General features: G+C 42.3%; 1 protein-coding gene and 1 long non-coding RNA gene across 2 annotated transcripts in view; one reads left to right on the forward strand and one right to left on the reverse strand.

Annotated features, from left to right (window-relative positions):
• LOC143982203 (uncharacterized) overlaps positions 1-24,935 on the forward strand; it is a 144,162-nt gene that overhangs the window by 81,380 nt on the left and 37,847 nt on the right. The gene's annotated exons all lie outside the window — the stretch shown is intronic.
• Positions 11,725-24,935, reverse strand: part of SMS (spermine synthase) — a 294,657-nt gene continuing 281,446 nt past the window's right edge. Inside the window, exon 11 of the mRNA XM_077480709.1 lies at positions 11,725-19,019. Within this exon, the coding sequence (XP_077336835.1) occupies positions 18,980-19,019 (40 nt within the window). The 3' untranslated portion in view covers positions 11,725-18,979. The remainder of the gene's footprint in view (positions 19,020-24,935) is intronic.

A 24,935-nucleotide genomic window follows, 5' to 3' on the forward strand; every position in this document is an offset into this window, starting at 1 on the left:
GAAGAATCCATCTTGAATTTTGGAACACAAATTGGTTTAGTGATTTTAGGTCCACATTTCCTCATTTGAGTTTTGTGGATAGGTTTGAATTGAAACCTTGATACGGCTCTTCTGAAAAAAACACTTCTTCAGTGTGAAGTTGGTGCATGGCAGTTATCAATTCTGCTGAAGGCATCAGCTATTGTTTTTTAAAGAGAGCTGGGTCTTCAAAGACAGGTTTTCTGTTCATGTGTCTTAAGTAGTGTTGGGTGAACTATTGGGCGAACTTTTGCTCGGCCCGGACATTGCCTGTTCGTCCGTTTGGCGAACACTTGAATTTGCGGGCTACTCGGTGGGATGTTTGCCGCTGAGCGCCCCACAATGCACTGCACTGTGCACAGTGCTTTCTAAGCTCTAACTGGTCAAAGCTTTGGATGGGGAGGGGGGATCTAACAAGGGGGCTGCCAAATCCCGCCTCCCCATGTAAATAAACATGGGGTACATAGTACTCCTACCCATTCACCAAAAAAGTGTCAAATAGAAAAAAAAACACAGGACTTCCGGTTCCAGCGCCGCATGGAGTAGCTGTCTCTCCTCACAGCTCCAGCAGACCGCCCTATAAAACTGCCTACAAAATCGGCGTTTTCGCTCACAACAACTCCAGCCGCCCTCTCCACGAATCTGGTTGCGAGATGGACCGGTTCGTTGAAAAAACTGGGCCGTGATCGTATGCGGCCGCCACCGCGCGGTCGGCCCTGCCGCAAATCGAGGCCCTGGCTTCGGCCTACACGGAACCGGCCTGCGCGGCCTATCCAGCGGAGACGGCCCCAGCCATGGAGGTAGGCGATCAGCCAGCTACACAGCCTATTCAAAGAGACTCGTCGTCTCCACAACCCCAGGCCCCTCCACAAATCTCCGGCCCTGCAACAGCTCAGTATGTACAACAGCCTCACATACCTCAACCACTGCAGGATCATCACACTGATGTTCTGGCTCAAGCTGTAGCTGCTCTTCTCTCCCCTATGATTGCTGCATCAGTGGAGAAGGCTGTCAGCTCAGGCATGCAAAAGATTCAAGCCCAGCTAGGGGAACATGCCTCTAGATTAAATGAAGCAGAACACCGTATTTCAAATCTTGAAGAATAACTCTACCAGACGCAATCTCTTGAACATGCCCAAGACAGAACGAACAAATACATACTGGAAAAACTCGATGACCTCGAAAATAGGTCCAGGAGGAGCAACCTGCGGTTAGTAGGACTCCCCGAATCGCTTCCCCAGTCTGCTCTGTCAGAATTCTGTGCCCGCCGCATTCCTGATGCACTGGGTCTGGGAGGCCCCTGCACCGTGGAACGTGCTCACCGAGTGGGAGCCTTTAATTCTAAACGCAAAACCCCACGCATGAAATCTTCATGCTCGGGCTCCCACCTCAGTCCCGCACCCAAAGCCCCCCCAGTTAACGGAGCCCGCGGAAAGAAGGAGCCCGCGGAAAGACTCTCCCAAGCGCTTTAGGGCCTCGGGCCCAACACAGCATGGCCTAACTGCCCATTGAGGGGCGATGTTATCAACAGTGCCCCCTGGCACAGTCTCATATTCTTTCCGGATGGCCTTACCTGGCCACCCCCCAACCTGGTCAAGGTGAACTGATCTTGGACTCTCCTTCCTGGACTGTCCACACCTTTCAGGTAGTATTCGATATGAGTTAAACGGTTATAGGGATGTCTCAATCGACATCTCGGTTCGTTTTGTTCTTTTGTTTTCTGTTCTCTTTTGTGGTATTTTCTTTGCAACGTTATCTAGTACGGTTTTATGTCTTTAAAGCGGGGTTCCACCCTAAAGTGGAACTTCTGCTGATCGGAACCCTCTCCCCCTCCGGTGTCACAATTGGCACCTTTCAGGGGGGAGGGGGTGCATATATCTGTCAAAGACAGGTATTTACACCCTCTTCTGGGCATAGACTCCAGTGGGAGTCTATGCTATTTCCTGTCCTGCCGCGCTGTCTGCTGGGACACACACGGGTCCCAGAGACAGCGCGGACAATTCCTATTGCACTGCGCGACTCGAGCATGCGCAGTAGGGAACCAGGAAGTGAAGCCGATTCGCTTCACTTCCTGATTCCCTCACCTTGAATGGTGGCGGCAGCAGCCGAGAGCTGAGCGATCGATCGGCCTCGGCGTCGCTGGACCCCGGGACAGGTGAGTGTCCATTTATTAAAAGTCAGCAGCTGTAGTATTTGTAGCTGCTGGCTTTTAATATATTTTTCCGCAGTACAGTCCCGCTTTAATGATACTCTAGATTTTGATTTCATTATACATGTACCCATGTTTTCTTCCCCTGGGCGCCTTTGTGCCGACCTATAATCACGCTCCAATCCCCTGCCGACACTGATGATACTCCCTATTCCTTCTTTGAAGGGCGGAAACCCTCACATCAGACACGGGGCTGGTTTTGGGAGCTGGTCCTCACGGTGACCCCCATGCGGAAAAAAAGCGAAGTTGGTTAATGAATATGTTCACTTCTGTATACTCTACCTTTGGTACACATACCAGTCCTTCCCCTCCCCCCCTCTCTCTCTCTCCTTCTCCCCATTGAGCCCGCTAATGTCATGACACCATTTGCTACCCCGCTTCCTAGGGCCTGGCAGGCTAACTCCAATGCAGCCTTTAGCTACCTATCCTACCCAGGCCCAAATATCTTAGTAGCTCTAATACTTGTACAACATATCCCCAGTGCAATCTCATCATGCTGCGGATAATCTCGTGGAATGTGAAGGATCTTCGTTCCCCCTTTTAAAAGAATGAAGGTCCTTTGCCATCTCAAAAGGCTGAAAACAGATATAGCATTACTTCAGAAAACCTTTCCTCACCCGACTTTGTTCGGATGAGGAAACTTTGGGTGGATGCGGTTGTGGGATCTGAGGCCTTAGGCCGAAAAAGCAGGAATTCTTGTCCTCATTCACAAACATCTCCCCTGTAAACTCTTATCTACGGACTCGGACGACCAGGGCAGACTTCTCTCTATCCGTGTCCTCATTGGGACAAGGGAACTAGTAATCTCTAACATCTATGCCCCTAACAGCCCCACAAAGCAATTTTTCAATACACTGACCACTTGGCTCCTACGCCATCCACACCTCCCTCAGATCATTGGGGGTGATTTTAACTCTATTATTCAGCTGCTAGATGACAAATCCCCACAATTACGCCCCCATCCCGCTCCCGGCCCCTATAAACCCCAGGATGCTTGCAGCAACGATGGAATCCCTTCACCTCCGTGACATATGGCAACTACACCACCCGACCGATAGAGAATTCTCCTTTTACTCGCACCCACATCATGTCTTCACCAGGATAGATTATCTATTTTGCTCTGACGATTTACTCCCTCTAATCCCAGAAGCGGAGATACACGATATAGCTATCTCTGATCATGCTCCCATTTCTGTGTCCCTAGAGACCCCAGACATACACCCCAATCCTAAAATTTGGCGTTTCCCCTTCTTCCTCCAACACAATGCGGACTTCCAAACCTATATCACAAAAGAATGGCAGCTTTACACGCAAATGAATGCAACTCACACGGACGACCCAAATCTATTCTGGGATGCGGGGAAAGCTTTTCTTAGGGGTCGCATCATTTCGTATGCATCGTCCTTTAAGAAAGACGCACACCTTAATTACAACACCTCCAGCTCCAGACTTCACCAGGCTCAACGAGCACTGTACACTCAGGACTCCCCTGAAAACTGGGCTGCTTGGCAAATTGCCAAACAATCCTTTGACACCTGGGAAGACACCTTGGAATCGACCAAGAGAGCATACCTAGACGCCACTCTCCATAAATGTAGAAACAAGGCAGGTAAGCTCCTAGGCCGACTTTGCAAGGGAACCTACCGCCCGACTATCATCCCCTCCATCCATGAGCCAGATGGCTCTGTTACGACCACGCAAAAAGACATAAATTCGGCCATGCTGCATTATTATTCTACGCTATACGCCGCCGATCCCATTGACAAACCCACGGCGTGCGACTTCCTAGACAAAGTGACACTGACACAAATATCTTCCTCCCAACTAGAATCCCTCAATGCCCCCCATCTCTCTTACGGAAATAACTGCCATGATCCGCAATTTAGCCTCCTCTAAAGCACCTGGCCCAGATGGCCTAACAGGCGAATTCTACAAGTCCCTGAACCAGCTCCTGGCACCCACTCTTCAAAATGTCTATCAACATACGTGGTCTGGTGACTCCTACCTTCCCACGGGCAATCAGGCAATAATTAAGTTACTAGAAAAAAGGGGAAAGACCCCCAGGAACCTGGATCGTACAGGCCCATCTCACTCCTGAATCTTGATGTTAAGATTCTTTCTAAAATAGTATCAACGAGACTGACCAACATCATCCCTTTTCTGATTCACAAAGCCAGACTGGGCAGGATGTAAGGCAGAACGGCAACGATTAACATCAAAAAGGTGATGATGGCGCTAGAACACGCCAGATGCAATCCAAATGGTGACTATGCCATTGTAACTCTTGATGCCGAAAAGGCTTTTGACAACGTGAACTTTGAATGGCTCTCCATGGTTCTACATAAAATGGGATTCTCTGGCCCTTTCCTTCACCTAATAAATTCCATGTGCACCTCACCAGCAGCCAGATTAGTAGCTGCTGGCCTCCTCTCAAACGAATTTCGCCTACACAAAGGCACGAGACAAGGTTGCCCCCTATCCCCACTCCTCTTCAATTTAGCTCTAGAATCACTTTCCAGATATCTATTAACGGTGGCCCAGATACATGGCATATAAATAGGGGAGTAGGAATTGAGGACATCTCTCTTTGCGGATGATGTCCTCATCTTCTCCGCTGACCCTTCCGCAGACATGCCCACAATAAAATATACCTTTGATCTATTCAGAAAATGCTCGGGATTGCGCATAAACTACTCCAAAAGCGAGATTCTACCCCTAGGCTCCCTCCCCCCTCCAGCATGGGTTCAAAACTCCATTTTCACTATAGCAAAGTCCCATATCACATACCTAGGAGTTAAAATAGGGAAACTCCCTTCCTCTCTCTACCACCTGAATTACCCCCCACTTTTTGCCAAAATCACCCAGGAATTAGACAACTGGATGGATCTGCCCCTCTCGCTCCTGGGAAGATGCCATTTGGTGAAAATGGTCAGTTTCGCACGCCTGCTATACCCTCTCCAGACAATACCTTTACTTATAAGACACAAAGATTCCAAATTGTTGAATTCTGCAATATCAAAATATATATGGCGAAACAAGCGACCACGCATAGCCTTCTCAAAACTCCATCTTCCCAGGACCGAAGGCGGTATTAGTCTCCTGAACCTCAGAATGTATAACCTTGCTCGTCTTTTGAGGGTATGCCTGGACTGGATAACAAAACAGTCCAAATGTTCCAACTATCAACTGGAGGCTGAAATGGTCCACCCCTACTCCCTAACAGCCCTTCTCCACTGTAAGTGGAAGTCTCTACCAACACCGCATCAACATAACCTTCTGTTGAGAGACACCGCTATTGCCTGGAGGGAGGTAAGGAAAAGTCTCCGACTCTCCCCTTTCATCTCAAAATTCCTTCCAATACAAGGCAATCCAAGCTTTTCTCCAGGTCTGGAACACCAACCTTATGAATCATGGCGGCAAAAGGTCTCACCACCTTCTTTTCCCTTTGTGATCCTGATACTGGTCAAGCATTACCTTTCCGTACTCTAGCTGCTCGATTCTCTCTCACCGCTACATCCGCCTTTCACTATGGTCAATGTCTCAGCTTTCTCCATAAAACCTGCAGAGTCTAATTCACGAGATTCATATCATCATTCCTCGAGTCACTTATACAGAAAGATTCCTATGGAATCTCTGATATCTATAAGCCTCTACTCTTAAAAACTACACCTTCTTTGGATTCATCCTCAGTGTCCAATTGGGCAAAAGACTTCCCGGAGGAAGATATAGTGGATAAGATCCTTCAAGGCCTCAACACTGTCTACAAGTTGGTTCCAAATGAATCCTGGAGGGAAACACAACTAAAAATCGCTCACCGGGTGCATATCCCCTTTCTTCCGGCCAAACAACCACACTCAGCCTCGTCTTCACTATGCCCTTTGTGCCACCAATCTAAGCCCTCTCTCGCGCACCGTTACTGGACTTGCTCTTTTATCTCTGCTTTTTGGGACCGAATCCTGGCCTTCATCTTTAGGATTACACTGCTAAAACTCCCCAAAGACCCTCTACTCATCTCCGGGACACTGGGATCCTACACTACTACCTTGGTCAAACGCTCCCGGCCCTCAAGGCAAAGAATGGGCCTTGATCTGCCTCCTGCTGGCACAACGGGCCATATTAGCCAACTGGATGTCTGCTTTCAAACCCTCCGTCACTCAGGTCAATAGAGATCTCCTGCAACTTCTATTCCGCGACAAAATCAACACCAATCTAGCCCACAAGAAAGCCAATCAGCGCTTCCACAGCAGATGGGACTCTTTTATGGCATCGCAACTCACTCCTCAAGAACGAGCTCACCTTGCTGAGCACTCCTTTGTCTACAATGGCCATTGGCCAACCATAGCCCCTTCTACTACTGGGTAGCTACCTACAACAGGACTGCAAATTTGGGCACCCCCCCCCCCCATCAGAGCTTTCTTGTTGACATGTTATATACCCTGTTCTTCTCCCCGAGGTTAACTTAGTGCCTTATTATTCTCAGATCCATCCAGTCATAGCTACCTCATTTCTTTCTGTGTGTCAGGGAGAGTGGTACTCTCCGTTTTTGGTTTGTGAGATGGTGCTCAGGCACCAACAGTTGCTCTATTTTTGTTTTATCTATATAGCCTGTACATTTTACGAAAAAAAAGATATTTTGTACTTGCTGGTTGCCCTTCTGTAATATACTTTTTTCAATAAAATTTTATGAAAAAAAAAAACACACAATTCTTGACAATCCCTCCCCTATTTAAGAACTGTCAGAGGCCAGAGCAGGCAGATGGTAGTTAGCTTTAGTCACGGGTGGAACAAAAAATGTGTATTCGTTTTTCTTTTCAACACTTTTTGATGAATGGGGTACCCCATGCTCATTCCCATGGGGGGAGGGATCTGGGGGCCCCCTTTTTAAAGGGGGCTTTCAGATTCCGATAAGCCCCCTGCCTGCAGACCCCCACTATCATAGCTCAGGGTTGTGAAGTGGCCCTTATCCTCAACAACTTGGGGACAAGGTGCTTTGGGGCGGGGGGACATGTGGCTTGGCATGGTTCAGGGGGGGGGGCACTCGCTTCCTGCCTTTCCTGGCCTGCCAGGCTGCATCCTCGGAATAAAAGGTTCGGTATGGATTTTGCGGGGGACCCCACGTCAGTTTTATTACATTTTGGCGTGAGGCTCCCCTTAAAATCCATACCAGACCCAAAGGGCCTGGTATGGATTGGGGGAGGACCCCCAGGCTGTTTTCTTGGTACATTTTTGTATTGCTGAAAATTTCAATGTCATTTTTTTTCTTTATAAAAGTCAGTTTTACTGAAGCAGGGTCTATACACGGTACAGATGTGCCAATTTACAGGCAGACTAAAGGGACTCCCCAGGCACTATATTTAACCACTTGAGACCCGCGCTATAGCCGAATGACGGCTACAGCGCGGACCTCCTTTGCCGGGACTACGTCTATTGACGTCGTCCCGTTCACGAGCGGCCTGCGCGCCCCCTGAGGGGCGCTCGCGGCGCGCTCTGTGATCGCCGAGTCTATGAGACTCGCCTGATCACCGATCCGAGCAAGGGGTCGATCCCGACCCCTTATCACGTGATCAGCTGTCAGCCAATGACAGCTGATCATGTGATACAACGGAGCCGGTAATCGGCTATTATTCCTCCTCACGCTGACAGCGCGAGGAGAAAAAAAAAGAGCCGATCACCGGCGGCCGTGATCGGGACATCAGTCCTGATCACGGCCAGCCCTGCCAGTGCCCACCTGCCCCCTGCCAGTGCCACCTCAATAAAATATAAGTGCCCCCCGTCAGTGCCCACAGTGCCACCCAGCAGTGCCCACAATCTGCCTCAAAGGTGCTGCACCCCAATGCCACATATCCGTGCCCATCAGTGTCATCTACCAGTGCCCATCAGTGCCGCCCATCAGTGCCCAGCAGTGCCACCTATCAGTGCCCATCAGTCCCATCTATCAGTGGTACGTATCAATGCCCCTTAGTGCCACCCATCCGTGCCATCTTATCTGTGCCCATCAGTGCCTCCTTATCTGTGCCCATCGGTGCTGCCTTATCTGTGCCTATTAGTGCCGCCTTAACTATGCCTATCAGTGCAGCCTATCAGTGCCCACCAGTGCAGCCTACCAGTGCCGCCTCATCAGCGCACTTCAATGAAGGAGAAAAATGACCTGTTTGCAAAATTTTATAACAACCTATTAAACATGATTTTTTTTTTTGCATCTTTTTTTGTTTGTTTAGCAAAAAATAAAACTCCCAGCTGTAATTAAATACCACCAAAAGAAAGCTCTATTTGTGGGAAAAAAATTATAAAAATGTCATTTGGGTACAGTGTTGTATGCCCGCGCAATTGTCATTCAAAGTGCATCAGCGCTGAAAGCTGAAAATTGGTCTGGGCATGAGGGGGGTTTAAGTGCCCAGTAAGCAAGTGGTTAAAGGCATTTTTCATTTTTATTGTTTCACTTTAGGCATCATTAAAATCACTGCTCCTTTAAAAAAAATCTTTAAAAAAATAATGTTTGCATTGGTACATGTCCCACAGGGCAGTACCCGGGCCTCCATACTCCTTTTTATGGCCAATAACTTGCATATAAGCCTTCAAAATGGGAACTTTTGATTTTTCAAATTGGAGTCCCATAGACGTCAATGAGGTTTATGTCTGAACCTTTGCGATGTTCGAGAACACTGGTACGAACCTAACCGAGGGGTGTTCGGCCCATCTCTAGTCTCCCATCTCCTGTGGATTGCATGCTGTTAGGGAATCACACTTGCAAATGCACCTGCACTCCAGTTAAATGCGAAAACCAGGGCGTGGGAGGCAGCCACATCGAAAGCAATTAAAGGCTGCAAGTTCCTGCAGCAAATTGCAGCCACTTGCATGTAATCTCTTATGCAGTGAACACAAGCAGTCTGCGTATAGGGATCGATCACACACATGTAATCAATGCAGTGGTGATTACATGGAAGTGGTCTATAATTGCTTAAAATATGGCTGCCTCCTGCAGCTAATCACGGAAATCCCTGCAGGTGTTCCCACATCTATTTAGAGTGCGGCTATATTCGCAAGTGTAAATGCACCCTTAGGCCCTTTTGTCTCAACTCACAATTATGATTCACCATTGCTAGTGAGGGACCACATAGTGAAGAGAGTTAAGGTCCAGGCTTCACCTGCCACAGTGGGCATTCCCCTGAAGAGGTCTCCAGGGTCTGGGAACCATAGAAATAGACCATGGCCCTGGCCCTAAACTTGTAGAACACCCTGCAGCTAATGTTCAACATTGCACTTTGTGCCAAGGTGAGCAGGATCCAGTGCCAGAAGTAAACATTACAGGCTGGCCCCACACTCTGGGGTCCAGACATGACCCCGCGGTACACACAAAGGGTAACTTACCTGGAAACGCCTAAGTAAAGCAAGGCAATAAGCAGTCAGATGTTGATAGAAGAGTCAGTTGTAAACATGTCAATTGTTAAAAAAAAAAAAAAAAAAAAACTTCTCCAGAACATGTTCATTGCCTAAAAACATTATAAAAAAAAAAACTGAAGCCCAAAAGAGTGGGAAGAGTTAATATGGGTATACTCTAGGGTGGGCCAAGCAAAAGTTTTTGCCAGTGTTCAATCTCCTGAAGGTAGCAGCATACAGCCTATGGTGTAGGAATATCAGCTCTTTGTACTATATTGTATAATAAAAAGAATTCTCACCCAAAATCATTTTAGATAACAAGATATTACATGCGTGGTGTTTTTGTATGTGGAATCTATAGCCTCTGTCCTAAAACAACATGGGACCTGTGAAAGGAAAAGGATACTTGTATGATAGTACACAGGAAGCCTGGGGTAAATTTTAGTTTCAAGATAAAATGTATTTTAAAATTCTTGATATACTAAAGTATGAATGAAGCAAGTGTAGCGATGACACTTTGGACAAAGTGTCTGTCATGTACAAATTTAGTTTTTTGCCTCAGAACAGTAAAGGGGTTCTGAGGGTTAATTGTGTAGGTGTAACTTTGAGTTACTTTCAGTTTAGCTGGGCTGTGTTAGAGTTCTGCTTGGTCATGTGTACAGTTAGGTACACATGACAGGCTCGGAACCAGGCCTGGTTGGACGTTTTGGGTATCAGCTTCCCCGGAGCCAATCAGTGGGTGCGCCGGGCTCCGCTGAGGAGTCTGGGGATGGGTACTTAAGATGTTGAAGTCACGTGTTCCAGGTTCGTTCGTGAGGCCTTAGGAGTCTGTTCCTGATTCTGGACCGGGGTAGCCCCGCGAGGGGTCCCGGTCATGGGAGCGTTCGTCGCTCCGCAATACGCTTCGGTTGGCTAACCCCAATAGACCCGCCTGGTCTGGGGTAGGGATCCCTCTGTTCCAGAGTCTCGGAACCGGCTCGTCCGAGGTGCAGTAACTGAGGAAGGATTCAAGGCGTCCGGGTGTGCTCTCAGCTTGGAGGGGCACCGCAGCTCGTGTAAGTGACCGGGGGAGGACTTTTCGCAGGAGGGCCAACAAGCTGCCTGGTTGCTGAGTTGTGAAGGACACTGACGAATTCATGCTTTTTCCAGTACTGCCAAGGAGACAGAGAACGTTCCAGGTACTGAGGAAAAAGGTTCCTATTCACTTTAGTTACGAGTTACTCAAGATCCAAGGTTTCACAAGTTCTGGATCAAAGTGCTGACTGCCATAATGTCTGGCTAGAGATCTGTTCAGCTTAGAAGTGCCCAGCTACGAGTGGCTACTCTGGATGGTATTAGAGACTTTCTGACATTAGCAGTTCAAGGTGCCTGAGTTTCTTCACCCTTGCCCTCTGTTCCCATACGAGACTGTGTTTGTTGGATGTTACCTCTGCAAATAAAAACCTTTTCTAAAGGACTTTTATGGTGTCAGCGTCCAAAGTTGTTGGGTACTAACTCTGGGAACCCCTAGATGTGGAAGAACCAGCCAAGCGGAGGAAACCTGTAAGCCCAAAAGTTAAGGCTGCCCTGCCAAGGGTTATGGCCACTACACAAGCCTGGGCTGATTTTGTGTAGTTCGAAAAGGTACAGTATGTAAACCCAACAATTACTTTTTCTTACATGCTCACTTTTTAGCTGTTATTGCATTAAACGTATTTTGCTATCTGCGGAACCCTTCAGAAATCCAGTGATGTCCTGTGTTTTGTACACTGACGTCTTATCTTTAACATTACTCTCTCACCTCTGAACTTTTGTACACTTTGCCCTATGTTACACTGTTTAGGAGAGAAGAGGTTTGTAGTCGAAATAGGAGAGCAGCCAAGGGTGACAAAATTGCTCCTCCATAGATAAAGTACACCGTGTGAGTGTGTTACATTAGGACTGTTAAGTGTGTTACTGGTAGAATCACCAGTTAAAAAAAGTGAAAAGACTTGATAAAAGAAAACAAATGTGGCCACCTCATAATCGGTAAAATATTTCATTTTGTTCTCAGGTTTAGATGCACCTTCAGTAAGTTGAGGTCATAGATAGATAGAGGGACATAATTACATTTTCAAATGAAAAGAAACAAAAACAACAACTGAATATTGTACCTTTATTTAAATATAGGTACTTACATGATGCAGCAGATGCAAGGCAAGCAATCTTCTTGCAAAATTCAGATTACTAATAATCAAGTTTTCCAAATGCATCACATTTCCAGATGGAAGCTGGCATGTAGTGCAAACAATCAAAGAAAGCATATCAGTCAGTATTTCTTTTATTACACATTACAAGGTTATGTGTTCTGCATAATTTGCCAAACAGCCAAATGAGGCGGGAATGGCTCCCAGTGAATGTTTTTGTTTTGTTTGTTTTTTTAGCACCTACTTGAGCCTAAATTTAGCTAAAAAAAAAAAAAAAAAGTCTACAGTAACAACCAAGAATGTTGCTTTCCATTAGTCTCTTCTACGACAGTATCATAATTCATAAGAATTTGTGGACTTCCAACATTTGATTGAAGCCATGTACATTAAACACAAAAATACACACAAAAATGTTAAAGTAACATTTTCAATTTTTTTAAATGCACTATAAGCACTTCAGAACAAGCTAAAGTTTTTGTGGAACCACACTTCAAAATTTTATTGTTCGAGCAAACAAATACAGTTTTAAAATATGTAAGTGACAAAATAAACAAGACAATGGAAAAATCTGTATCTCTGTGTAAGAGCAGCTAATTTATTTTTTTCTGCAATGGAACGACTTTATTTCAGCACTATAAAAAAAACGATTGTATTCAAGAACATCTAACAAACATGATTGTTGTAGTTTATTGTGTACTGGTTAGCTCCATGCACCATTAAAATACTTAACTAGATTTATCACAAATACACTTAAAGCCATTTTGCGGAGGCAATCCATAAGGATATGACCCTGTTTACACAGAGTCCAGCTTGTTCAAGAGCAGCGTGTACAGCAAGTTTTTACAAAACATTGACAGAGCTTCCAGTAAGTGATGTGAGAGTGCTGACTCACTTTAAAGAAGCTGCTGGCAGGCTTCAGAACATTTCAGCACTACTTGAAACGTGTAAAAGCTAGCAAGCAACTTTTTGAAAGCCAGCACTTCCCGTATGACCTATGTTTAATATTCCCAAACCCGAACCTTAAAGGCTTTAACAAAACAGCTTGAAGCTTGCTGAAAGCATCCCATAAAGCGTGTACACAACTATTTTTATATAAGCTGAGCCCATGTCAACAAAGCCTCAAGATGACTTTCCAATGAGGTTAAAGGAGTTGTAAAGCCTCATGTTTTTTCACCTTAATGCACCCTATGCATTAAGGTGAAAAAACTTCTGGCGGTCACTGGCCCCCCAGCCCCTCCGTTTTACTTACCTGAGCCCTGTAATTCCCACACGGGAGATGCACTGTCCCTCTCTGCACGGGGTCCCGGCCCTTTATTGGATAGATTGATAGCAGCACAGCCATTGGCTCTGCTGCTGTCAATCAAATCCAATGATGCGGGAGAGGGGGCGGGGCCAAGTCCGCAATTCGTGTCCATGGATGCCGAATGCTGGACTCGGGAGCATGCCCGCCAGATAACCTCCTGGGAGTGCGCTTCTTCTAGGGGTTATCTGAAGTGAGGAGGAGCCACGCGAGCCGCTGAGGGACCCCAGAAGTCAAGAACTCTGTGCAAAACGAGCTGTACAGTGGAGGCAAGTATGCCATTTGTTTGACGTTTGTTATTTAAAAAATAAATAAAAATGACCCTTTACAATCACTTTAAAGTGTAACTTTGCCAACACCAGTTCCAAATAGCACTTGCCACAATGTAGAAGTACACATGGCACTAAATTTGCCTTCATCCACAGATGCTGGGTTTGAAATCTTTGTTGCCAACACTACAATCTTCTCCACCGCTGTTTCAAAACGTGCATATTGTTTCTTTGACCACTGGGCAAGCCACTGATGGTATTACTCCTGCGGGCTGAAGTCAGTTCTGAACATAGTCCAGAAACTTGTCTGAAAAAAATGTTAGGAGCGCACATGACATGACATCTGTGCATGCACCTCAGGTATAATTAGAAAATAAATCGCAACCAGACAGGTAAAGAAGCTTTTTGGCAGAAAAGCATTATAGAGTCACTTCCTCAAGAAGCCCTACCTGACAGCAATGACTTTTTTCCTGAGGGTGGGACCCAACACACGCTAATAAAGCAGATATTTAGAAACCATTGGTTTTGCCTAACAGCCAAGCTGAAATTTGTCTGAAAGCACTTGCTGCAGCATCAGGTGCATTTTGAAATAGATTTCCTAGATTGTAAGCACTAATGGGCAGGACCCTCTGATTCCTCCTGCACTGAGTTGTATTGTAACTGTACTGTCTGCCCTAACTTTGTAAAGCACTGTGCAAACCGTTGGTTCTATATAAATCCTGTATAGTAATAAAAAAAAAAAAAGGTTGTGTTTGAGACTACGGTAATTAACAATAACGAAAAACACTCTCTCCTGTGACGACATATAAAATCACTCCAGTGTATTTATCACCTTTAGCTCACACATTTCTAATTGTATGTTATAGGACATAGATTTCTGTTATTTGTTTCTTAAAAGCTTTCCTTTCCACAGAAGTCATAGTAAAATTCATTGGAATACCATAGCCATTTCAGATTTTTGAAGACATTAGTGCAAATACTGGAAAGTCAAGCTTTTTTTCAAGAGATATTAAAAGGCATTTGTGTCACCCGACAACAGGTATTAGCAAATAAAAGTCCGTTTTCTGAAAACTTCACATCACGAACGACACGACAACGTAAGCAAATAAAATGTAAAGCTTGCATCTGAGTAAAATCTGTAGTGTTGATTGGATTGGAACGGTTAACATATTACCAATTTTTGATTTGCCTAAATAAATCAATGTAGGTCTTTTCAATAAGAGACTTGTGTAATTTAGGAATTTAAGCAATAACATTTACTGAACTATATGATCCACTGTATATTGGACAAATCTTCATGCATATACTTAGAATTATTTTCAAAAAACAATTTATAACTAAAATAGAGCAAGGCAGAGCCCTAAGGGACAATTTAATAAAGGCTAACCCAAGAAAACAGCCAATAATGGATTTAGGCATTTTAAGGTGTATTCAAAGTTATCTTACATTTCACTAGTAAACTGATGTGATAGCTGCTTAAAAACATATTACATTTTACACACCCAAAGTAGCATTTATTTGGATGTAAAGCTTACTTTACAAAACGTGTCAGAGCCAATTTAACTGTACTTTTCAGGGTGCCTGTTTTTGTTTAAAAATGTGCATGATGAAATGCATGGCTGCACATGTAGTGAATATGACATGGTTTTCATTTTCTCTGTATGTAGAGACCAGCAAGAAAACAGTGCCTTTTTAAGGTGCTACATAATGTATAAATACATACAACTCATTAAATAAATCCAAGCCTTCACTATACACACCAAAGGACCACCTCTGTTTTAAATCCAGTGTAGACAATTGGAGAAATTATATGTAAATCAATAGGTGCTTCAAAATCACTGCATATAAAGTGATATTTACTGAAATCCCCACAAAAATTACAAACATCATGTTGGGTGTCTCCACTTATTCCATATAACACATGGTGCAAAGCCAGTGGCACCACCAGATGCTTCTTTCAAGCTTTTTGTAATTTTAGGACTTCAATTGGAATATTTCTATATGCATAGGTCTTGAAGCCCCCAACAGCGTTTCTGTACGTTTCTTCAATTCAAAATACTGGTTTCATTATTGTTATCCTTTATTTGGAAAGCTAGAACATATTATGCAACTGTTCATTAAAAACAATAATAAAGCAGTGGTCTTTGATGTGCATTTTACCTGTAAGATGTCTATCAAAATATGCACGCTAACAGCAGAAGAAAAATTTCCAGATTAATGAGATTATACTATACTCATGTTTAAAAAAAACGAATTTAATACTATGCAAACCATAAACCCCAAAGCTATGGCCATCTTGAGGGTTATATCAGGACAACTAACATACCAACACCTGGGGAAAGTGTCTGAAAAGACCCATTACCTATTTTTCATTGACAGGCAAAGTCTGTGTGACATGGTCATTGGGCCCAGTTAACCATTTTTGCTTGGTTTAACATTTGTCAAGTCAACTCTAGTATGTTATTTGCACACTCTACAAAATTACACACATAAAGACATACACCCACACTAGTAATAAATAAAAGATTACCATTTTTAAACTTTATCTACATTTTAGGCTTTAATACTAAATTAGGAATAAGCCTATAACAAGATTACAATTTTTAAACTTCCTCTACATTTTAGGCTTTAATACTAAATTAGGAATAAGCCTATAACATAAGTAAATAAGCCTCAAGGTATCAGTCAAAAGTATGAAGCCCACAGTAGAAATGTGTTAATACCAACAGGAACTAAGTATAAACAGATCAGTTTAGTGCAAGTCAAACTAAATAAAGCAAAAATGTCTTATTGACATTAGAATGTTGTGCTCTTAAACTTAACTCCAGAAAATAAATCCTTCAAGAAGCCAAAAGGCACACAGCAGAGGATTTGTCCTAATATTACAACACAATGTATTAAAATATTCTTCACAGAAAACTGAAAGCATTACTCCTGGTAGGTTTGTTAGCCCCAAATTTCCACATTTCAGCAGTGTGAATATTTAGAATGCCAAAGGTTTCTAAAAAGTATTTTCGCCAAAAAAAGACAATTAAATTGTCTTAAGACAGCAAGTGTGTCAACTTTGCTTGATGCTTACCAGTAGAGTCCCTTTACTTAGCATGGTCTGGGCAACATATACAGTCTATAATCTATACAAACTAGGAAAGGGTCAATACAAAGGGTCTTCTAAAAGCATAAGAGCAAATAACCGAGTATAGAAGCTTTTGTACCCCAATAAAATAGGACTACAAAAAATCATATAATTGCAGAACCTCGTTCTCTGAACCAGTGTAAAAAATGTGCCCACCCATATTTAAAAAAAAAAGAAAAAGTTTGACCATACGTTTGTATACATTAAAGTTTTAAAGGGTAATTAAGAAAATAGAAAGCATATTTATGGCCGAGACCCCATTATTTTGAGTAAAATAAATTGAATATTGTTATTTTTAACGAATCTACCTCAAAATACAACCACAAAGCATTATACAAAAGCATAATACTATCCTGACCAACAAAACTACTTTGGAGTGAAAGCTTGGACTGATGCTACCCCAGGGAGCTACTGAAATTGGAAATTGTTAGCACTCATGTTCCTTCAAACTAACTCCAGTAAAAGGTTAGCATATGTTTTTTAAAGGCTTTTGTCAAGTTTGAAATGGAAGCACAGAAGGTCAAGGATCCATACCATTCCAGAGCACCAATGTAATTAAGGAAGAAATATACTATTGAGACAATGTCTTGTTTACTAAATTTGCATACAGTTTTGAGGTTAACCGAGAGGTGCAATTGTTTTTCTAGGCTGTGAAAAGCATTTTTATATGATTTATGGAACATATCATTTGTCTTTTCAAAGCCTGTAAAATTTTATGAGGCTCTGCTGCTAGCATTGTACAACCCCATACAAGTCTATGAGAGCACACAGTGCAGGTGTGGATAGCACTGAAGATCACTTATGCCAGGTAAGAATCTAGGATGGGGGGTTTCAGAAGGGTTGGGAGGATGGACTAGTGTAGTTTCTCTTAAATATACAGTTGACAAGTTAGAAGTCTATTTCTGTAATAACTTTAGCCATGTCTACTACACAGGCACATATATTAGCCACATCTCTGTATGCAGCCATCTGCCAATTTTGATAGGACAGTACATACTTATGGACCACTGAATGTTTGGGCCTAGTATAACAGTTTTGAAGCTGCCAAAATATGTGAACTGCTGGCTGAACGTGGCAAGGTTTGGGTAGCTTATAGTGAGTTTTAAAAATTGGCTGGGATTTTGGAATCTAAGAAGAAGCAGAGCTGGGGCAACATTGGTAAACTATATCTGACAAAATGGTCTTGTTAAAAAACACAGAGTCAGGCAAACAAGAAAAAGATCTCCTAAAAGTTGCTGCTGTGATTTTGAGGCAATCATTACCTCCACTACCTGCCTGCAATGCAGAAATTGTGACAGTTGATTCTCTACAGAGCAAGTGGGGAACTAAGCAGATGAATATCCATGTGACTGCAGATCTTGGTAAAAGCAGAAAACATAACTTTTAGATTTTTGTTTTCCCTTGATCTATAAAAACAATGCTTTTAGGTGGAGAATACTTTTTGATCCTAAGAATAAGGAAGGAGTTAATAAACCGCTCTAGTGATAAAAACAAATGTTTCGCTAGATAAATGCTATGATTTATATCAAGCTGTAGGAATAAAAACCAGTAGGAAGACACGACTTCAGATATACTTGCAACCACGTAACTAATATCTGTTCACTAGCTATGCAAATTAGCACAAAGGATAACGGTGCTTTTTTTAAAATTAAGTTCAAAATTATTTTAAAAAATGTAAAAACAAAAAACTGGACTAACGTGAAATTTAAAGCTGGACTCCAAGAATTATCTATATTGCATGCTTACACTGGTCCAGCTTTCACAATGTAAGTATGCATATCACATAGCTGACGGGCCAGGGGGAGCCTGAAAATCATTAAAGCAGCCATGATCTTCAGGTCCTAAAGAGGTTCTGCGCAAGCAGCTTCCCCTATTTTTTTTTAATGAATACAAGGCATTCCTTGATTGAATGAGGTGGAGATCATAACATCACAGCCCCTCATTCACAAGGTACAATCAATTTTTTTTTGGCATTTATTGAAAAACAATAGTAGTATTAGTGCCCGCATTTACAGTATGCCACGCAGTACCAATGTATGTATGCCATTCAGATCATTCCTCGAGTTCAGCTTTAGGACTGGTAATGAGAATTTAAACAGCTTTATGCATATTTATATAGTATATAGTTTTGATGACCCTCTGAATGCTAGGTATCTATTCACACACAAATCAAATTTTTTTTTTTAAATCACATTCTTTAGGTTCAGTGCATTGAGCAGCTTATAGCATGCCGACAATCTCCATGTTGACTCTCGAAAACAAAAAACACAAAATAACACCAGAAAATACAATATTAAAGTAACATATAGCAGTCCATAAAAAAAATAATTCTTAAATTCACTCTTTTCTCATTCTTAAATAATATTGTAAACCTGCACATACACTGCTACTAGGTTTTCTTAGGAATATCTACAGGGTATAATTTAAAGTTTTCACAATGCCCACATGCAGCAGGTGCCAAGCCTAACATGCTCCATGCAGCATGGAAGAATTTGATCATGTGAATGTTCAGGAACAGCTCTTCTTCCATACTGTGTAAAACACCCATCTGGAGGAAAACATTTGTTAAGGAAAAAAGAAGATGACATCAAGCAATACATTACACAAGAGGTAACTTATTTTCATGCTCATGGATCTATTAAAACTCAAAGTAGACACTTTCTAGACAAAACAAAGCATATCTTACAAAGCAACCTAGAATTTAGAATGCAAGTATATTTATCGTAATTTTCTACCCATCTTGACATTACATTCTACAGCCCTACTTTGCACCAATTTAAAGCTAAATGTAGAATATGATAGAAAGCAGAACATATAGTAAGCCTGACATGGTGTGCAATGGTTCATTTCACAGTACTCTGCAGACTACTTTTCCTGATTAAAATCATATTTGGTGTTTTTCTACCCAAGCTAATAATAATAATTAAACAACCTATGGCACTAAAATGTGTATGTCAGTAACTATACCAACTATAACTATACCTATAAAGCTACATGAAAAATAAAGGGGGCCTAAAATGCAGCCTCAGACACTTTCAAAGGGCTGCACAATAGCAGCATGTTTTGTGACTGGAGGCATACAATGCAGGAAGTCTTTTTCAAATAAAATGGTCTGTAATGCACCTTAACACGCATTCATTTCAGCCCTATTGAATTTGTTTTTGCGCACTGAAGTGGGCGGAAAAAAAAGTTCCATTGTTAGAGCCCATGGCAGTAATGGTAACTCCCAATATTGGTAACAAAGGTTAAAGTAATATTTCCCAGCATTGATGTGAGTGGATGCAATAATAATCCCCAGCACTGGTGTCAGTGGACGCATTACTAACCCCCCCCCCCCCCCACCGGACTGGGGTCAGTGAATGCAACATTAACCCCCAGAACTAGTGTCAATTGTTGCAATAAAAACCCTCAGTATTGCTGAGTGGCCACAATAAAAAACCCCATTGGTGTCAGTGACCACAGTAATAACTCCCACATTGGTGGTCAGAGACATCGTGATCTCACTCCATCTGACAGCATCAACTTCAATTTAGTGATGGGTGCAGGAGATTGGAGAACGTACCAGCACCCAGCTTCCTGTTGCCAACTGTTTGGTTAAAGCAATGGGTACAAGAATGCATAGAGCATTCCAGCACCTGACATTCTGCTGCCACTCTGCACTGGTGCCCAACAGGCAGCAGACCCTGCCCAGAATGTGGTGGGATTGCACATAGAGTCTGTGGGCCACAAGTGGACTACATATTGGGTAACAGGGCTTTAAAGTGTGCTTAAACCCAGAAAGTAATGTATTGTAGATTACTAGTGCTTAGATGTGGAGAGTGAATTTGTTTGCTTTTTTGTTGGTTCAGCTTTTTTTTTTTAACCCTGTCCTAGGGTGACAATCCTTACTGTACTGTACTGATGGGGGGGATGGTGGGAGCAGTTTTGTCTCCCAGGGACAGGCCTACAAAACACTTTTTCCTCTTTGCCATAACATGGGGGGGGGGGGGGGTGGGGGTATTCCATAGTCAACACAGAACGAATAGGAAATAATGTTTACCAACAAGAGTGCAGCACAGACAGGGAGCAAAGGAAGTTATCAAACAAAATAAACTGATATATTTTTGCATGTATTAAGCAGATACGTGTAAATGCAGAATAACAGGCTGGATATTGGTAGTCTAACTAGAAGTTAATAATAATAGTAGTTCATTGTTAGGGTTTAGATATCCTTAATCTCTTTGAGCCAAGCTCACGCAAATATGCGGCCTATTTGCATGCAACAGCACCAATAGAGCTGTACCAAGAGCGCATGCCCTGCGCGCTCCGGCCACAGTTCCTGCCAGCTAACGGAAAGCTCCAATTCGCTGCTTGCAATTCACGGAGGTCACATGACCATAAGCCCCGTCCCGCATTCTAAACCCTTAAAAGGGCCGTCAGGCACCTGTTCTAAAGGGTTAGACTACCAATATCCAGCACAGAATCACTGAAATATGGAAAACTAAAGCCTACACATGATTACAATGACCTGATTTAGTTTTTGTTTTACTGCTTCCAGTGAGTATTTTTTTTAAATAAAATAGAAAAGGGTTATCATTCAGTCAGGTTTTTAATAGTATCTGTGTCAAGTGGCAACTGCTCCACTTATCTCCTGTCCTGCTGTCATGGACATGGTATTATTTCCAAATTCTATTTGAAAACATTCTTAATAGAGTGGTGCTTTGAGTTTCTTAGTCAGTATTTCAAATTACTTACTATGCTAAATGTTGTACTGCCTACTTGCAAATAATATTCCTTACTTACTATAAATTATAATTGCCTAAGGACGGATTCACACCAATGTGCTGCAGTCTGGGTAAAGTGTGATTTATGCGCCTTTTTACACACAGTTTTAGGTTCAATCCTGTAGACTTTTATTAGACTGTGCGTTTTCAGGAAAGTGCATCAAAGTCTTGAATGCTGCATCTTTGATGTGCTTTCAGAAAACACACGGTCTAATAGAAGTGAATAGGATAACACCTAAAACTGCATATAAAAACACAGATACAAATTGCACTGCACCCACACCACAAAACACCAGTGTGAACCCTGCCCAAGGGATGGTACTACCTCACCTATGATGGTCCTAGATAACGCGTTGAAATACTGATTGACTGGATAAAAGCAGAGGCCCTGTCAAAAGTTTTGTTATGGTCCATGTGTAATAAGAGAATGTCAGGTCATTTCTTCCCTTTACTCTTCCTAGTGAACAAAAATATCTGCTAATAAACACAAGCATAATAACAAGCAAATACAACTGTTAGCCGATAGCTACCCTTCTTTCATAGCCAGTTTTTGCAAGTTATGTCCTTGTGCTTCCAGGACACAAAGGCTATAAATAATGCAATAAGAACTGTGCAAACATGAATGAAGGAACAAGGGTCTTGTAAAGATAAGAAAGGCTTGTGTCTATCACAATCACTAGAAAATAGACAAGATGAACGGGCTATGTCCCTGACATTCAATATTATCTATTTTGCTGTCATTTTGTTCTTCTTGTCGTTGTCTAGTCAGGGTCATTCGTTTTCATGCTAAGACAGATTTAGACTAATGTTGCAATTTTTAACACTGGGTGAGCAAGTCCTTCAAAAATAAACAATAAACCCACCGGCTCAGCAGAGGAAATAACCTGAAAACAAAAACAAACAAGCAATATCTCCTTGCTAAAGCAGGTCTGCTACCAATAATTCTTCATCTAGCCCTGAAAGATCTCAAAGTAGCCTGTCACTTAGCATTTCAAAAGAGATATAAAATGGTCTTGAGAAAAGGTGTTAAAATTTGAAGTTCTTTTTTTTTTTTTTTTTTTTTTATGAGACTAGTCTAGACTACCGTATTTAACCATAAACCAATACGCTAACAAAATGAAGAGGGTGATGCTATATAATTATATATATATATATATATATATATATATATATATATATATATATATATATTTTTTTTTTTTTAGCTACCATATTTAATTTCCATTTTGTCTTTTGGAAGTAATACTGGAATCATTACGCCAGTTCAAATTCCTATGTATAGCCTGAATAAGCCATCTGTATAGACTATAAAACTGTTAATGCTTAGAACAGTAAGAATCATGACACACTTATTAGAAAGGGCAGAGAAAACATCTGTTCCCATGTTGTCATTCCCTTACAGATTGGATGAGTCAAGAGTCACTCCCTTGTTGTTGGTAATTCTGCAGAATCTACCTAGCCAGCGAGGGACCAATGCCTTACTCATCCAGCCAATGAGAGAGTGACACCATGGATAAAATCTAAAGAGGAAAACATATGAAGACATAGTCAAGGGAGTAGGTAATCCATACTGTATATGCATGTTTTGCACTTAAACATTACTTAGAATGCATGCATGCAACATGAAAAAACATCTCAGCTAAGTGGTTCAAGTAGTGACGACACAACTAACAGGAGGAACCAGTGAGCGCATAGGGGTACTTGGAAAACAACACTTCTGGAACTGTTGGATATTGCATATACAGTGGAACCTTGGATTACAAGCATAATCCGTTCCAGGAGAATGCTTGTAATCCAGAGCACTCGCATATCAAAGCGCGTATCCCCATAAAAGTCAATGGAAACGAAGATAATTCGTTCCGCATTGACTTCTATCGCATGCAATACTGCATGTGGCCAGAGGTGGGGGGAGAGACTCGTAAATAGTCAGACTGCTCGGCTGCACTCGGAAACCCTCAGAAAGGCTTGGAAACTGAGTATTTCTGAGTGTTTCCAAGTATTTCCAAACGGTTCCAAGTGTCACCGGCACTCCCCCGCTCTTCTGGTCAAATGCGATACTGCACACAGTAGAGACTTGAATCCTGCTTGTTTTGCAAGACATGGGCAGTCAATGAGTATTAAAGCTGGGTGTACACCAGTAGAATTTCAAACAAAAATTCTTAGATAAAATTTGTTGGAAATTCTCAGAACATTAGAATGTCGTTCCAAAGTAGTTCAACGTTTTGTTTACGTTTAACCTTCGATCTTGGAAGGAATGGACTTTACCAAACGAAAACCACATACACTGCTAGAAATTCATACATTTGGAAAAAAATTACCACCCTTCTCCTTTGAGTTTTCTCTTCACTGTGGTTGAAAATGAATGCCACTTTAACACCACTAATGATTATCAAAATGAACATTCTTTGGTCTCACCAGATTTAGGAATACAGGCATTATTTTACTGCTGTGAATGCAGACCATTTTTTTTCAATGTGCCTGTACAGTGCATATACAGTAGATCAGGAAAAAATAAAAATAAAATACAGAAATCTGATTTGTCAGTCAGTATTTCAGTGCAAATACATGCATTTGCGTGTACAATGCACACCTCAATTAAATATTGCATTTTGGGAGGTAACATATTTTTCACACGTGTTCACAAAATAAAATGCCTGAAATTTCATCCAGGACTTACTGATGTTTAATCAGCACTGTGTGCAAGTAATCTTAGAACATTTATACAATGGAAAAATTTTGATTGAAATTCTACTAGTGTACACCCAGCTTTAGTCTCCTTTGCAGGAAGCCCTTTATTTTAGACATTTATTTTTATGAGCTCATGTACATCTTGCTAACATCTAAGCTGCTTTTTTCCCCCCATACAAGCCAGCATAAATGCAAAGAGGCTCAAATCATCTTGCGGAAGCAACTTCTTCAGCAACTGAAAGGCAAAACAAAGGAACTCAAACATGGGTTCCAGTGGGGTTGATTTACTAAAACTGGAAAGTGCAAAATCTGGTGCAGCTCTGCACAGAAACCAATCAGCTTTCAGGATTTTTTTTGTTGAAGCTTAATTGAACAAGCTGAAGTTAGAAGCCAAATGACTACCATGTAAAGCTGTAACCGGATTTTGCCCTCTTCAGTTTTAGTAAATCAACCCCACGGTCTTAGAAGAGCCTGAAAACATACTGCTTTTGACTCACCTCTGAGTCTGCAGCTCATCTGTAAAAGCCCTAAAATTGTGACTACAATCTGCTGTTAGAGCAATGAATTTCCAGGTGGACTTGATCGTGACAATTGTAAATATGTAATGCTAATGCACTATTACATAGTTATTTAGCCTCCAACCATTTGTGTGCATACAGTATTTAAATAATCTATATATTTAACAGTTCTGCTTGAATTGTTCTTGAAAACACTGCATTCTTGAATTGGATTGCCGGGAGTATAATTTATGTTGTATGAAACCTCTTGCTATTGTTAAAGCGGGAGTCCACCGGGACTCCGCGTTTTTTTTTTTTTTTTTAAAGCCAGCAGCTACAAATACTGCAGCTGCTGACTTTTAAAATAGTGACACTTACCTGTCCAGCGCGCCCGCAATGTCGGCACCCGAAGCCGATCTCTAGATCGTCTCTCGAGTGCTACCGCCGCCATCTTGGGTATGGGAATCAGGAAATGGAGCCTTTCGGCTTCATTTCCCGGTTCCCTACTGCGCATGC

This window comes from Lithobates pipiens, unplaced genomic scaffold, assembly GCF_037356315.1.
Source record: "Lithobates pipiens isolate NorthernLeopardFrog02 unplaced genomic scaffold, aLitPip1_a1.2 Scaffold_16, whole genome shotgun sequence".
NCBI classification, from domain to species: Eukaryota; Metazoa; Chordata; class Amphibia; order Anura; family Ranidae; genus Lithobates; species Lithobates pipiens.